The sequence below is a fragment of the Stegostoma tigrinum genome, chromosome 1 (genome assembly GCF_030684315.1).
Source record: "Stegostoma tigrinum isolate sSteTig4 chromosome 1, sSteTig4.hap1, whole genome shotgun sequence".
NCBI lineage: Eukaryota > Metazoa > Chordata > Chondrichthyes > Orectolobiformes > Stegostomatidae > Stegostoma > Stegostoma tigrinum.
In genome coordinates, this window is record NC_081354.1 from 188,851,939 (window position 1) to 188,868,947 (window position 17,009).

The following is a 17,009-nucleotide window of genomic DNA, read 5'->3' on the forward strand; positions in this document are numbered from 1 at the left end:
TCCAGCCCCACATGTTGTTATCTTGGATTCTCCAGCATCTGCAGTTCCCATTATCACTGAACATTGAGAATAGTGTTGGATCCCATGGTTAAGGAATGATAGTCATTAGAGACAGCACAGAGAAAGTTCACTGGACTGATGTCACATATGGAGGGACTGCCAGAAAGGTTATTTCCCCTTGTGCGAGAGTATAGGACCAGAGGGAGTAATCTCAGAATAAGGGGCCACATATTTAAGACAGAGATGAAGAGGAGATTTTTTTCTGTCAGAGCGGGGTGAATGTGTGGAATTCTTGACCAGAGTGGGCTGTTGAGACTGGGTCATTCAGTATATTCAAGGCTGAGAGAGATTGTTAATTGGTAAGCGAATCAAGGGTTATGGGCAAAAGCAGGAAAGTGAAGAGGTGAGGATTATCAGCCATGATCTCACTGAATAAATGTAAAATTTCTGTGCACTAACCAACTGATGTGCAAGGGCATTGAAGTATTCAGTCTTTTAAAATATGTTTTGCTTCTTTTGAACACAGGGAACCATGTCACGTTCCGCGGCACAGAGGTCTCGGCTAGAGAAAGGCAGAACTATATCTGCAGCTGTGAGCACTCCAGCATCTGTGGTAGAAATTATACCTGGTCGCTTCACGGAAAATGACTGGCTGTCTATGGTTAACATCGAAGATACCGAGAGTCAAATTGGGGATATCATTGATGACATTGTGAATCAAGTATTGGATGGTTGTTACAGAGTATACATTGAAAAACAGGTAAGGCTGATGGAGGCAAGGCTAGTGCAGGCCACAGTATTACTGAGCCCAGTGGATAGTCCCAATGGGACTATCTGGGAGGTGTAGGACAGTGTTGAGGGAGTTGGTGATATTTGGGGTGGTGGGGGTGGTGGTAGTGGTGGTTTGGTGTTGGGTGGAACCCAGTGATTGTCAAGGGAATGGGGATGGTCCAGTAACTGTCTGGCGAGAGGGGCACAGGGAATTTGGAAGGTGGTTCAGTTCCAGTGCTACCTTCTTGTCTCATTGCCCATTCACAAGGACGCCTGGCATCCACACTTCTTCTCATTGCCTTGTCCTTTCCTCAGCTGCTGCCATTCACCATCACTCAGGCCAAGGATGCCATCCTGCAGATTATCGAGTGGCAGTTCCTGACGTACGACCCAGGAGAGAGAAACGTGGCACTGGATCCATCCTGGCAGGAAGATGACGAACCCATTGCTTATATCACCGATTCCTGGGCCCAGGGCTCAGTACCAGTGGTGAGGAAAACATCAAAACCAACTCGGGCGGAACAGGTAGAATAGACCCAGATCAAAGTTGCTGCTCAACAACAATTATATCATAGTTATGTTCCTGAACTAGCAATGCAAAGATTATCAGTAAACATGGGCATGGAATTGTTGGGTTGTTGAAACCCAACTGGTTCATTGATATCTTTTGATATAAGAATCTCATGGCTGAAATCTTTACCTGTTCTGGGTCTATGTTATATTTGACTCCATTCCCATAACTGTTGGTTTAATTTTTCTGAAGCAGGGTCTAGGCCCGAAACATCAGCTTTCCTGCTCCTGTGATGCTGCTTGACCTGCTGTGTTCATCCAGCTCAACACCTTGTTATCACTGTTGGGTAATCATTACTTTTCTCAGAAATGTTCCTGCAAGGGGCTTGCTTATATGTCTCTCTCCTTCTCTCTTTAATGCTCCTGCTCCAACTTTTGAAGATTACTGAGCTGATTTTGTACAATGGTGGTTGCTTAATGTGTACACTCTGTCACATTGCAGGCTCAGCTCAGCATATCTGCCTACCATTGCTTTTAAAAGACAATGGTCTGGCATAAGGTTTAATTTAACAGTGAAGGCACCACTAACCTCAAAAGCCAGATCCGATTACGCAGTTCCCCCTGTTCTTCTGAGCATGTAGCCTGTGACGTCCCTCAGTACAAAGAACAAAGAAAATTACAGCACAGGAACAAGCCCTTCGATCCTCCAAGCCTGAGCCAATCCAGATCCTCGATCTAAACCTGTCGCCTATTTTCCTCTGTATCCCTCTGCTCCCTGCCCATTCATGTATCTGTCAGGATACATCTTAAATGATGCTATTGTGCCCACCTCTAACATCTCTGCTGACAACGCGTTCCAGGCCCCACCACCCTCTGTGTAAAGAACTTTCTACACATATCTCCCTTAAACCTTTCCCCTCTCACCTTGAAATCGTGACCCTTAGTAATTGAGTCTCCCACTCTAGGAAAAAGCTTCTTGCTATCCACCCTGTCTATACTTTCATCATTTCGTGGACCTCAATCAGGCCCCCCTCAACCTCCATCTTTCAAATGTAAATAATCCTAATCTACTCAACCTCTCTTCATAGCTAGCGCCTCCATACCGGGCAACATCCTGATGAGCCTTCTCTGCACCGTCTCCAAAGCATCCACATCCTTTTGGTAATGTGGCGACCAGAACTGTAGGCACTATTCAAAATGTAGTCAAACCAAAGAGCTATACAACTATGGCATGAACCTGTGAACTCTTGTACTGAACACCCCCTCCAATGAATGAAAGGATGCCATATGGCTTCTTGACCGGTCTATCGACCTGTGTTGCCATCTTCAGGGTACAATGGACCTGAACACCCGAATCTCCCTGTGCATCAATTTTCCCCAGGGCTTTTCCATTTACTGTATAGTTCGCTCTTGAATTGGATCTTCCAAAATGCATCACCTTGCATTTGCCTGGATTGAACTCCATCTGCCATTTCTCCACCCAACTCTCCAATCTATCTATATTCTGCTGCATTCTCCGACAGCCCCCTTCACTATCTGCTACTCCACCAATCTTAGTGTCATCTGCAAACTTGCTAATCAGACCATCTATACTTTCCTCCACATCATTTATGTATATCACAAACAACAGTGGTCCCAACACGGATCCCTGTGGAATACCACTGGTCATAGTTCTCCATTTTGAGAAACTCCCTTCCACTATAACTCTCTGTCTCCTGTTGCCCAGCCAGTTCTCTATCCATCTAGCTAGTACACTCTGGACCCCATGTGAGTTCACTTTCTCCATCAGCCTACCATGGGGAACCTTATCAAACACTTTACTGAAGTCCATGTACATGACATCTACAGCCCTTCCCTCATCCATCAACTTTGTCACTTCCTCAAAGAACTCCATCAAGTTGGTAAGACATGACCTTCCCTGCACAAAACCATGCTGCCCATCACTAAGAAGCCCATTTTCTTCCAAATGTAAATAGATCCTATCCCTCAGTATCTTCTCCAGCAATTTCCCCACCACTGGCATTAGGCTCATTGGTCTATAGTTACCTGGATTATCCTTGCTACCCTTCTTAAACAAGGGGATGACATGAGCAATTCTCCAGTCCTCTGGGACCTTACCTGTGCTTAAGAATGCTGCAAAGATATCTGTTAAAGTCTCAGCTATTTCCTCTCTCGCTTCTCTCAATAACTGGGATAGATCCCATCCAGACCTGGGGACTTGTCCACCCTAATGCCTTGTAGAATACCTAACACTTCCCCCCTCCTTATGCTGATTTGACCTGGATTAATCCTTTACCTCAATATCCATCACGTTCCTCTCCTTGGTGAATACCGACGCAAAGTACTTGTCAAGCATGTCATCCATTTTCTCTGACTCAACGCGTAACTTTCTTGCTTTGTCCTTGAGTGGGCCAACCCTTTCTTGCGTTACCCTCTTGCTCTTTATGTATGAATAAAAGGCTTTGGGATTTTCCTTAACCATATTTGCTAAAGATATTTCATGAACCCTTTTAGCCGTCTTAATTCCTCGTTTTAGATTGGTCCTACTTTCCCGATATTCTTCCAAAGCTTCGTCTGTTTTCAGTCGCCTAGACCTTGGGTATGCTTCCCTCTTCCTCTTTGCTAGTCTTACAATTTCACCTGTCATCCATGGTTCCCAAATCTTGCCCTTTCTATCTCTCATTTTCACAGAGACATGTCTGTCCCGCACTCCAATCAACTTCTCTTTAAAAGCCTCCCACATACCAAATGTGGATTTACCTTCAAACAGCTGCTCCCAATCCACGTTCCCCAGCTCCTGCCAAATTTTGCTATAATTGGCCTTCCCCCAATTCAGCACTCTTCCTTTAGGACCACTCTCGTCTTTATCCATCAATATTCTAAAACTTACGGAATTGTGATCACTATTCCCAAATTAATACCCTACTGAAACTTCAACCACCTGGCCAGGCTCATTCCCCAACACCAGGTCCAGTATGGCCCCTTCCTGAGTTGGACTACTTACATACTGCTCTAGAAAACACTCCTGGATGCTCCTTACAAATTCTGCTCCATCTAAACGCCTAACACTAATTAAACCCAGTCAATGTTGGGAAAATTGAAATCTCCCATCACCTACACCCTGTTGCTCCGACATCTTTCCATAACCTGGCTACATATTTGTGCCTCTATCTCACGCTCGCTGTTGGGAGGCCTGTAGTACAGCCCCAACATTGTTACCGCACCCTTCCTATTTCTGAGCTCTGCCCACACTGCCTCACTGCTTGAGTCCTCCTCCTTCAGTACAGCTGTGATAGCGTCTTTGACCAGTAATGCAACTCCTCCACCTAGTTTACCTCCCTCTCTATCCAACCTGAAGTATCGTTATCCTGGGATATTTAGTTGACAATCTTGCCCTTCCCTCAACCAAGTCTCAGTAATAGCAATAACACCATACTCCCAGGTACTAATCCAAGCCCTAAGTTCATCTGCCTTATCTACTACACTTCTCGCATTAAAACAAATGCACCTCAGACCACCTGTCCCTTTACGTTCATCATCGGCTCTCTGCCTCCTCTTCCCTTTAGTCACGCTGACTTCATTATCTAGTTCCTTACAGGCTTTAGTTACTACCTCCTTACTGTCCACTAACCTCCTCATTTGGTTCCCATCCCCCTGCCACATTAGTTTAAACCCTCCCCAACAGCGCTAGCAAAAGCAGCCCCTAGGACATTGGTTCCAGTCCTGCCCAGGTGTAGACCATCCAATTTTATTATGAACTGGGACAGTTATAGAGTCATAGAGATGTACAGCAAGGAAACCGACCCTTTGGTCCAACTCATCCATGCCACACAGATATCCTAAATCCCACGTCCCATTTGCCAGCATTTGGCCCATATCTCTCTAAATCCTCCTTATTCATAAGACCATAAGACATAGGAGTGGAAGTAAGGCCATTTGGCCCATCAAGTCCACTCTGCCATTTAATCATGGCTGATGGACATTTCAACTCCACTTAGCCGCATTGTCCCTGTAGCCCTTAATTCCTTGCAAGATCAAGAATTTATCAATCTCTGCCTTGAAGACATTTAACATTCCGGCCTCTACTGCACTCTGTGACGATGAATTCCACAGGCTCACCACTCTCTGGTTGAAGAAATGTCTCCTCATTTCCTTTCTAAATTGACCCCCTCTAATTCTGTGCCCACAGGTCCTAGTCTCCCCGCCTAATGGAAACAACTTCCCTTTCTAAGCCTTGCATTATCTTGTAAGTTTCTATTCGATCTCCCCTCAATCTTATAAACTCGAATGAATACAACCCCAGGATCCTCAGCGTTCATGTACTCATCCAAATGCTTTTTAAATGTTCTAATTGTACCAGCCTCCATCACTTCCTCTGGCAGCTCACAGAGTGCGGTCTGACCCATCCTCTCTGATTCATCAGTTGCCCACTCTCAGCAATATTAACCTTACCCTCCATGACCCTTCCTCTCCACCCACAGCAAACCCCGCACCCTGAATGCTGCCCGTGACTCTCTCCACTCTCCCTAAGACTCCCTTACTCTCATCATGACTACCTCTGCTCTTCCCATGATTCCCTGAATGAGGGAGGGGAAATATTCACTGTGCTTAGCCAAAGCTCCCTCAATACTGACCCTATGACAATGTAATGCACCCTCAGTTCTGATATGTTGATTGTTGGGTGCGCCCACAACACTGATCCTCTGACAAAGGGACACTCCCTCAGTTCTTGTGTTTATGCATTGCAGCAATGCCCTGGTCCTGACCGTCTGACAGTTAAGTGCTCCCTTAGTACTGGTCCACTGACAGAGCATTGCTTCTCCAGTATTGATCATTTGACAGTGTATCACTCCTTCAGTACTGACCCTCTAACAATGCTTTGCTCCCTCAATACTGATCGCCTGACAGTGCAGGACTCCGTCAGCTTTGAACTTCCAATAATAGCATTCCTTCAATATTTACTCTCTGACAGTGCAGCTTTCCCTCAATCCTGACCCTCCAACAGTTCAGCATTCCCTCAGTGCTGACCATCCGACAGTGCAGTGCTCCCTCAGAACTGACTCTCTGACAGTGCAAGACCACTACCCCCAGTGGAACACCACCACTTCCAGTGGACAACACCACCTCCTCCAAGTTCCCCTCCAAGCCACTCACCATCTGACTGACTTGGAAATATATCGTCGCGCTTTCACTGTTGCTGGGTCAAAATTCTGGAATTCCTTCCCTAATGGCATTGTGAGTCAACCTACAGCACACGGACAGTGGTTCAAGAAGGCAGCTCACCACCACCTTCTCAACGGCAACTAGCGATGGGCAAGAAACGCTGGCAGCCAGCGATGTCCACATCCCACAGATGAATAGAAAAAAAACTCCTCAGTACTGACCCTCCGACAGTGCAGCACTCCCTCAGTACTGACCCTCCGACAGTGCAGCACTCCCTCAGTACTGACCCTCTGACAGTGCAGCACTCCCTCAGTACTGACCCTCTGACAGTGCAGCACTCCTTCAGTACTGACTCTCTGAGAGTGCAGCACTCCCTCAGTACTGACCCTCTGACAGTGCAGCACTCCCTCAGTACTGACCCTCTGACAGTGCAGCACTCCCTCAGTACTGACCCTCCGACAGTGCAGCACTCCCTCAGTACTGACCCTCTGTCAGTGCAGCACTCCCTCAGTACTGACCCTCTGACAGTGCAGCACTCCCTCAGTACTGACCCTCTGTCAGTGCAGCGCTCCCTCAGCACTGACCCTCTGTCAGTGCAGCGCTCCCTCAGTACTGACCCTCTGACAGTGCAGCACTCCCTCAGTACTGACCCTCTGACAGTGCAGCACTCCCTCAGTACTGACCCTCTGACAGTGCAGCACTCCCTCAGTACTGACCCTCTGACAGTGCAGCACTCCCTCAGTACTGACCCTCTGACAGTGCGGCACTCCCTCAGTACTGACCCTCTGACAGTGCAGCACTCCCTCAGTACTGACCCCCCGACAGTGTGGCACTCCCTCAGTACTGACCCTCTGATAGTGCTGAAGCTTTGTGCTGGCTGTTCAAGCATAATGGCTATCGATGGCAGTGGTATGAAATGACTGAAACTGAGCCTGTGTGGTGAAATTATTTTAATGTCAACATTTGTTTTGAATTAGGAAACTTATGAGAAGACTACACGACATACCACTTGTTTGATAATGGCGGATCGAGGTCCCCCAGATGATGAGTTCTTCGGCCATGATCCTAGACCTGAATGTGGGAGCAGTCAGCAGGAACAGGACGGTGGGCAGCCTCAACTTTCAATCTGCAAAGAGCTAATGGGCTATCACCTGCAATCTGAAAAGGTAATCAAGTCCCAAAACAGAAGTCTCGGCTAATTTGCACATGGTTACTGTCGATTCAGGCTGCAAGGACTTTTGAAATTCTACCTGAATGGGGTGCAAATTAACGTAGGATCAAACAATGCAAGAATTGAATGCAACGCTCGTAGAGTGATGAGGTGAACAGAAGCCTCAGTTCATGTGGCATTGACACCAGCACCAGGGGAAGAGAAACTGTCAATGGGATTCACACTAACAATGTTGTGGGAAGTTTGCTGAGAGAAAGAGAACTTCATAAATCTCAAATAAAAAGTTAACACCACAGACTCTGAATGGTATAAAAACTATCAGAGGTAAAAAAAACAAAGAAATTAACAGTAATAGCGAATTGATGAATTGATTTATCAGAGAAATTGGTAAAAAATTAAAATTAGACCATGAGACCGTCAGATGTTGGAGCAGAAGTAAGCCACCCAGCCCATCAAGTCTGCACTATTCAGTGAGGTCATGGTTGATCTAATAATCCTCAACTGCACTTTCCTGCCTTTACCCCATAATCCTTGATTCCTTTACTGATTAAAAATCTGTCTATCACAGCCTTGAATGTACCTAACAAACCAGACTCAACAACATTCTGTAGCAAAGAATTGTACAGGACCTACACATGACTTCACACTGAGCTGTGACTGGAATAGTGACATGTAGCACAACTTCACACTGAACTCTGACCAAAATAGTGACCTATTAGGTGACTTTGCACTGTACTGTGACCAGAATAGTGACCTGTACATCAAATTTCACACTGAACTGTGACCAGAATAGTGAACTATAGAGCAAGAGTTGATACATTGTGGAGCTGGAGGAGCACAGCAGGTCAGACAGAATCAGAGGAGCAGGAAAGTCACCATTTCAGATCTGGACCCTTCATCAGTACTGGGGAGGACGAAGGGAGCTCAGAAATAGATAGAGGGAGGGGTCGGACTGGAGGAAGGTAGGTGGGATGGTGATAGGTGGATGCAAATAGGGATTTGTAGGGATTGGTTGGTGGGAAGGGTGTGGCAGATAGGTGAGAAGGTGATCCCATACTCCCAATTCCTCTGCCTCCGCTACATCTGCTCCCCCCGGATGAAATGTTCCACTCCCTGATGTCCCAGGCATCTTCCTACTTGAAGGACCATAATTTCCCCTCTTCTTTGATTCATAATGCCCTCAACCACATCTCCTGCATTTCACACACTTCTGCTCTCAAACCCCCTCTTCCCAGCAACAATAAGGATAGTGTCCCCCTGGTCCTCACATACTATCCCACCAATCTCCAAATCCAACGCACAATCCTCCGCCATTTTCACCTCCGGCAATCAAACCCCAACACCAAAAAGGTATTTCCTTCCTCACCCTATCTGCTTTCCGGAAGGGACCTGTTAATCCACGCCTCCCCCATCAGCTCCACACTCCTTACCAAGTCTTCGACCACACCTAGCACCTTTCCCTGCAACCACAGGAAATGTTACACCTGCCCCAACACCTTCTCTCTCATCTCCACCTAAGAACCCAGAAAATCTGCAGAGATTCACCTATACATCTTCTAACCCGGTCTATTGCATCCATTACTTCTGAAATGGTCTCCTCTGCGTCTAAGAGATCAATTGCAGACTCGGTGACCAATTCTCGGAGTATCTGTGCTCTCTATGCTCCAATCAACATCACTTTCTGGTTGCCAGGCATTTCAACTCCCCCTCCCACGACCACTCCCTTGGTAACATGTTTATCCTGGGTCTCCTGCACTGTCACAATGAGGCCACATGTAAACTGGATGGACAGCACCTTGTCTTCCGCCGCGGCAGCTTACAACTCAATGGCCTCAACATACAGTTCACCAGCTTCAAAATCTCCCCACTCCAAGCCACGTCCCATGTTCAGCTCTCCCTTTCGTTCCTGCCTCCTTGACCTGACACAACCTGTCCATTTTCCTTCTGACCTATTCATTCCATCCTTCCCACTGACAATCTCAATAAACCCCTGACTGCATCCACCTATCACCATCCCACCTCCCTTCCTCCAGCCCCACCCCTTCCGTCTATTTATTTCTGAACTCCCTTCCTCCTCCCCAGTCCTGATGAAGGATCCAGACCCAAAACATCGACTTTCCTGCTCCTCTAATATTGACTCTGAATTCCAGCATCTGCAGTCCTTACTATTCCTATGACCTACAGAACGATTTCACACTGAACTATGACCAGAATAGTGACCTTGAACTTCAGTGAAGTTTGATATTCCAGAGGCTGTGAAGCTGGGGATTGTTACACAGACCTGGAGTGATGGTGCTGAAGCCCCCTGGCTACAATGTGCTCACCATGAGTCTAATGGCATTTGTTACAATCATTTATCCACTGGAATACATGTCTTTTCTAATTCATTAATGGGATGAGGGTGTCGCTGGTTAGGCAGCATTTATTGCCCAGAGGGCAGTTCAGAGTCAACCACATTGTTGTGGGTCTGAAGTCACGTGTAGGCCAGACTGGGTAAGGATGGCAATTTCCTTCCGTAAAGGGCATTAGCGAACCAGATCGGTTTTTCCGACAATAGACAATGGATTCATTGTCATCACTGGACTGTTAATTCCAGATATTTTAGTGAATGCAAATCCACCATATGCCATGGCAGGATTCAAGCCCGAATCCCCAGAACAGGTCCCCTGAACATTATCTGGATCTCTGGATTAACAGTCCACCTTTAATACCACTAGGCAATTATCTCCCTTAATACCTCCCGTAATACCTCACCTCTCAGTGAGTCCCTTGCTTCCTACCTGCAAAGCCTCAGCAGAACAGCTGCTGCTTGCTCTGAGCCCTTGCATCATTGGTGTTCCAGCTAGCTTCCTCCTCTATATGATAGAATTCATAATATCCGGCTGGTTGACGTGGGTGCTAATACGTGGAAGAGGCTGTAATCAACTCAAAGATATTGGATAAGTAGGTGGCTCGGAGGAAATGGACCAAAACCAAGTGGAAGCAAACTGGAGCATTGTCTGTTCCCCATGAGAAAGTGAGAGTGTTAGAAATCATTGAGAGAGCTGGGACCTACTGGAATGGCCAGAGCGGTATTAGCAGTGACTCCGGCCTTGTAGGCCTGATGCGTGGACTCCTGGAATGGCAGCGAAATGTCAGCTGCAGCAATGCTGGAGTGGGGCTTCTTGGCTGCAGTAGGCCTGGAGTGTGGACTATTACGGAGGTGGTACCTCACCCACCGCAGTGGTACCAGAAGTGGGGACCCTGCAGAAGTCCTTGACTTGTGTTTGGGACTCCGACCAATAAAGACGCACTCTATTTCAGTACTTTATTTGTTCTTTTGTACCTCAAAATGGCGCCGGGTTGTGGAAATAGAATACTTATCACTGTATCTCTCTAGATATATGTGATAAATCATTCATTTGTTCATTCAGAATTACTGCCCTCTGAGAGAGTGAATTCCACCTCATCTCTGAGTTAACTGGCTGACCCTTATTCTGAAATTATACCCTCTCATCCTAGATTCCCAAAATGGGAAATGGCCTCTGTACAGCTCCTTGTCAAGTCTCCCAAGAATCTGAAATATAGACACTAGGTGTGGAATTATGCCATTCAGCTTCTTGAACTTGCTCTGTCCTCTACCAAGGCCATGGCTGAGCTTCTATCTCAATGCCCTATTCCCATTTTCTCGCCAATCCCCTTGGTGTCTTTAATATTTAGAAATGTATCCATCACTGTCTTGAATATATTCAGTCACCCGGCCTCCACAGGCTTCTTTAGTAACAAATTCAATTGGTTCACTACCCATTGACTGAAAAAATGCTTCCTCATCTCAGTCCTAAATGGCCTACGCAGTATCCTGAGACTATGTCCCCTTGTTCTTGGCTCCTCTACAACTGCTGTGTCTAGTCCTGTTTGTATTTTCTGCATTTCAATCAGATCCCTTCACATTCTTTTAAACTCTAGTGAATACCAGCCCAGCCAAAGCAATCTCTCCTCTTACGACAGTCCTGTGGTTCCTGATTTTGACCGAGAGTGTACTCCCTCCATGGCAGGTACACTTGTCATAGAGTTGTACAGCACCAAAACAGACCCTTCAGTCCAACTCGCCCATGCCGACCAGAAATCCTAAATTAATCTAGTCCCATTTACCAGCATTTGGCCCATATCCCTCTAAATGCTTCCTATTCATATACCCATCCAGATGCCTTTTAAATGTTGTAATTGTACCAGCCTCTGCCACTTCCACTGGCAGCTGTGGGTGAAAAAGTTGCCCCTTAGGGCCCATTTAAACCTTCAGCTTGTAATGGAGTGTTCATAGGACACATTCAAGGTCATGCAGCTTGTCAAGTATAATTCTAAACTTTCCCAGAGACACCACCACACCAGACCAAGAGACTGCCATGCTGGGCCACCGAGAGACTGTCATACTGGGACAGGAGATTGCCACGCTGGGCCACTGAGAGACTGTCATACTGGGACAGGAGATTGGCACGCTGGAGCATAAGGATGCCATATGAAGCCAAAAGACTGCCAGGCTAGAAGGCTACCACACCAGTACGCCAGGCCACCATGCCAGGCCAGGAGACCACCATGCCATATCAAGAAGATGCTTCATTGGGTCTGTGCTGAGGCTGACCGAGGCTGTCCAAAGCCAAGAGTCTGAGGGGTGTGCCCAGTGCCTGGTGTCCGAGACTAGATGTCCAATGCCGAGAGTCTGAGGTAGGGTGTCAGAGACCAATAGTCTGAGACCAGGTGTCCGACCTGAAGAGTCCAATCCTGCCTCGAGGCAGGGAGTCCAAATCCAGAAAAATGAAAATAAGACGAAAAATAAACACAAAAGAGGGACAAAAGAGAGATGAATAAGTTAAAGCACATTAAGGTGAATAAATCCCCTGAGCCTGATCAAGTCTACCCTCGGAAGTTGTGGAGGCTAGGGAAGAAATTGCAGAGGCACTTGCAGAGATTTTTCATTCATCTTTAACCACTGGTGAAGTTCTGGAAGACTGGAGGGTGGCTAATATTGTTCTATTGTTTAAGAAAGTTAACAAAGACAAGCCAGGGAACTACAGGCCAGTGAACCTGACATCAGTGGTAGGCAAGTTATTGGAGAGGATACTGAGGGACAGGATCAAACAACATTTGGATAGTCAAGATCTGATCGGGGATAGACAGCATGGATTTCTGCACAGGAAGTCATATCTAACAAATCTTTTAGTTTTTCAAAGAGGTAACCAAAGGATATATGAGGGTAGGGCAGTGGATGTTGTCTGTATGGACTTTAGTAAGGCCTTTGCCGCACAGCAGGCTAGTCATGAAGGTTAGGTCACATGGGATTCAAAATTGATTCGATGGTAGGAAGCAAAGAGTGATGACTGAAGGTTGTTCCTTGGACTGGAGGCCTGTGACTAGTGGTGTGCCAAAAGGGTCGGTGCTGGGACATTTCTCATTTCTTACTTACAATGAATGACCCTCATCGATCACCTTCGTCACTTCCTCAAAAAACTCAATCAGGTTAGTGAGATACGACCTCCCCTTCACAAAACCACTTGCCTGTCGCTAACTCTCCCAAGTGGGAGTGAATTTTGTCTCAAAGAATCCTCTCCAATAATTTCGCTACCACTGACGTAAAGCTCACCAGCCTGTAATTAGCTGGATTATCCTTGCCACCCTTAAACAAAAGAACAACATTGACTATTTGCCAATCCTCTGAGACCTTCCCTGTAGCCAGTGAGGATACAAAGATTTCTCTCAAGTTCCCAACAGTTTCCTCCCTTCCCTCTCTCAGTATTCTGGGATATGTTCCATCAGGCCCTGGGAACTTATCGAACTTAATGTTTTTCAAGAGCCCCAATACCTCCTCCCTTTTGATCTCAACATGACCCAAACTATCTACACACCCTTCCCCAGACTCATCATCCACCGAGACCTTCTCTATGCTGAATACTGATGCAAAGTACTCATTTAATACCTTGCCCATTTCCTCTAGCTCCACACGTAAATTTCCTTCCCTGTCCTTGAGTGGGCCAACCCTCTCCCTGGCTAGACTCTTGTTCTTTATCTATGTATAATGCCTTAGGATTTTTCTTAATCCTGGCCAAAGGCTTTTCATGACCCCTTTTAGCCCTCCTGACCCACTGCTTAAATTTATTTTGACTTCCCTTGTATTTCACCCTTGCTTCGTGTGTTCCCAGCCTCCTAGCCTCAACAAATGCTTCCTTTTCCTTTTGATTAGGCTCACAATATCTCTCATTATCCAAGGTTCCCTAAACTTGCCATACTTATCCTTCATCCTTACAAGGACATGCCGGTCCTAAGTTCCTACCAACTTACACTTGAAAGCCTCCCACATACCAGATGTTGATTTGCCCTCAAACATCTGTCTCCAATCTACATTCTTCAGTTCCTGCCTAATATTGTTGTAATTAACCTTGCCCCAGTTTAGCACCTTTACCTGACAACTGAACTCAACTTTATTCATCAGTACCTTAAAGCTTGCTGAATTGTGGTTACTGTTCCTGAGCTGCTCCCCTACTCAGACATCGACCTCCTCTCCAGGCACATTCCCCAGTGCTAGGTCCAGTATGACCCCTTTCCTAGTTGGATTATCAACATACTGTTTCAACAAGCCCTCTTGGATGCTCCTTACAAACTCTGCCCTCCGTGCCCCAAGCACTAAGTGAGTCCTAGTCAATATATGGGAAGTTAAAATCACCCATGACAAAATCCCTATTACTTTTACATCTTGCCAAAATCTGCCTACATATCTGTTCTTCTATCTTCTGCTGGCTGTTAGACAGCCTATAGTAAATGCCAAACATTATGACTGCACCCTTCCTGGTCCTGAGCTGTACCCATATTGTCTCACTGTATGTGCCATTTGGGGTGTCCTCCTGCAGTACAGCTGTGATAACCTCCTTAACAAGTAGTGCAACTCCCCCAACCCTGTTATATCCCCCTGTATCCTGCCTGAAACATCTATATCCTGAAATGTTAAGCAGCCAACCCTGTCCCGCCCTCAACTGAGTTTATGTAATAGCAACAACATCGTAGTTCCAAGTACTAACCCAAGCTCTAAGTTCATCTTCCTTACCTGTTACACTTCTTGCATTGAAACAGATGCACTTCAGTCCACCAGACCGGCATTGATTAGCAACCACACTCTGCCTGCTCTTCCTCTGAGTCTTACTGGCTCTATTCTCTAGTTCCCTTTCAGTCAATTCAGCATTGCTTTGGTTCCAGCATCCCTGCCAAGCTAGTTTAAATCCTCCCGCATGACACCAGCAAACCTCCCAGCCAGAACAGCTGTCTACATGGACTTCAGTAAGACCTTTGACAGGGTCCCTCATGGCAGAGAAACAGAAAGTAAAATCATGCAGGATCAGAGGTGAGCTTGCAAGATAGATTAAAAACTGGCTCGGTCATAGAAGACTGAGTGTGGCAGTGGAAGGGTAAGTTTCTGAATGGAGGGCTGTGACTAGTGGCATTCCTCAGGGATCAGTATTGGGACCCTTGTGACATAATATATATAAATGATTTGGAGGAAAATGTAACTGGTTTGATTAGTAAGTTTGTGGATGACACAGACTGCAGATGCTTGGATTCTCCAGCATCTGCAGTTCCCGTTATCTCTGTAATTTTCTTTGTTCTTTTCTTTGTTTTTGATCTGGATGTGGATGTAGAAGGCATGATAAGTAAATTTGCAGATGATAAAAAGTTAGGAGGTATCATTGATCATGAGAAAGGTTATCAAAAATTACAGAGGGATCTTGATCATGTGGGGTGAAGATTGGCAAATGTAATTCAATATAGATAAGTGTCAGGTGTTGCACTTTGGAAAGTCAAACCAAAATAGGACTTAGAACATAGAACATTACAGCACAGTACAGGCCCTTTGGCCCTCGATGTTGTGCCAACCTGTCATACCAATCTGAAGCCCATCTAACCTACACTATTCCATGTACATCCATATGCTTGTCCAATGACGACTTAAATGTACCTAAAGTTGGCGAATCTACTACCGTTGCAGGCAAAGCGTTCCATACCCTTACTACGCTCTGAGTAAAGAAACTACCTCTGACATCTGTCCTATATCTTTCACCCCTCAATTTAAAGCTATGCCCCCTCGTGCTCGCCGTCACCATCCTAGGAAAAAGGCTCTCCCTATCCACCCTATCTGACCCTCTGATTATTTTATATGTCTCAATTAAGTCACCTCTCAACCTTCTTCTCTCTAACGAAAACAGCCTCAAGTCCCTCAGCCTTTCCTCATAAGACCTTCCCTCCATACCAGGCAACATCCTAGTAAATCTCCTCTGCACCCTTTACAAAGCTTCCACATCCTTCTTATAATGCGGTGACCAGAACTGTACGCAATACTCCAAGTGCGGCCGCACCAGCTGCAGCAGTACCTCATAGTTCCGGAACTCGATCCCTCTATTAATAAAAGCTAAAACACTGTATGCCTTCTTAACAACCCTGTCAACCTGGGTGGCAACTTTCAAGGATCTGTGTACATGGACACCGAGATCTCTCTGCTCATCTACACTACCAAGAATCTTACCATTAGCCCTGTACTTTGCCTTCTGGTTACTCCTACCAAAGTGCATCACCTCACACTTGTCCGCATTAAACTCTATTTGCCACCTCTCAGCCCAACTCTGCAGCTTATCTACGTCTCTCTGTAACCTGCAACATCCTTCGTCACTATCCACAACTCCACCGACCTTAGTGTCGTCTGCAAATTTACTAACCCATCCTTCTACGCCCTCAGCCAGGTCGTTTATAAAAATGACAAACAGCAGTGGACCCAACACCGACCCTTGCGGTACACCACTAGTCACTGGACTCCAGGATGAACATTTCCCATCAACCACCGCCCTCTATCTTCTTTCAGCAGCCAATTTCTGATCCAAAATGGCTATATCTCCCACAATCCCATTCCTCCGCATTTTCTACAATAGCCTACTATGGGGAACCATATTGAAAGTCTTGCTGAAACCCATATACACCACATCAACCGGTTTACTCTCATCTACCTGTTTGGTCACCTTCTCAAGGAACTCAATAAGGTTTGTGAGGCACGACCTACCCTTCACAAAACAAGCTGACTATCCCCAATCAAATTATTCTTTTCTAGATGATTATAAATCCTATCTCTTATAACATTTTCCAACACTTTACCAACAACTGAAGTAAGGCTCACTGGTCTATAATTACCAGGGTTGTCTCTACTCCCCTTCTTGAGCAGGGGAACCACATTTGCTATCCTCCAGTCTTCTGGCATTATTCCTGTAGACAATGACGAGTTAAAGATCAATGCCAAAGGCTCGGCAGTTTCCTCCCTGGCTTCCCAGAGGATCCTAGGATAAATCCCATCCGGCCCAGGGGATTTATCCATTTTCACACTCTGTAC

General features: G+C 46.1%; 1 protein-coding gene across 3 annotated transcripts in view; it reads left to right on the forward strand.

Annotated features, from left to right (window-relative positions):
* LOC125454701 (uncharacterized protein C2orf81 homolog) overlaps positions 1 to 17,009 on the forward strand; it is a 36,280-nt gene that overhangs the window by 9,442 nt on the left and 9,829 nt on the right. The window contains exons 2-4 of one of the 3 annotated variants that reach the window (XM_059650752.1): positions 527 to 760; positions 1,087 to 1,296; positions 7,422 to 7,610. In XM_059650752.1, the coding sequence (XP_059506735.1) occupies positions 533 to 760; positions 1,087 to 1,296; positions 7,422 to 7,610 (627 nt within the window). In that variant the 5' untranslated portion in view covers positions 527 to 532. The remainder of the gene's footprint in view (positions 1 to 526; positions 761 to 1,086; positions 1,297 to 7,421; positions 7,611 to 17,009) is intronic. The other 2 variants (XM_059650753.1, XM_059650754.1) reach the window with 2 other exon arrangements.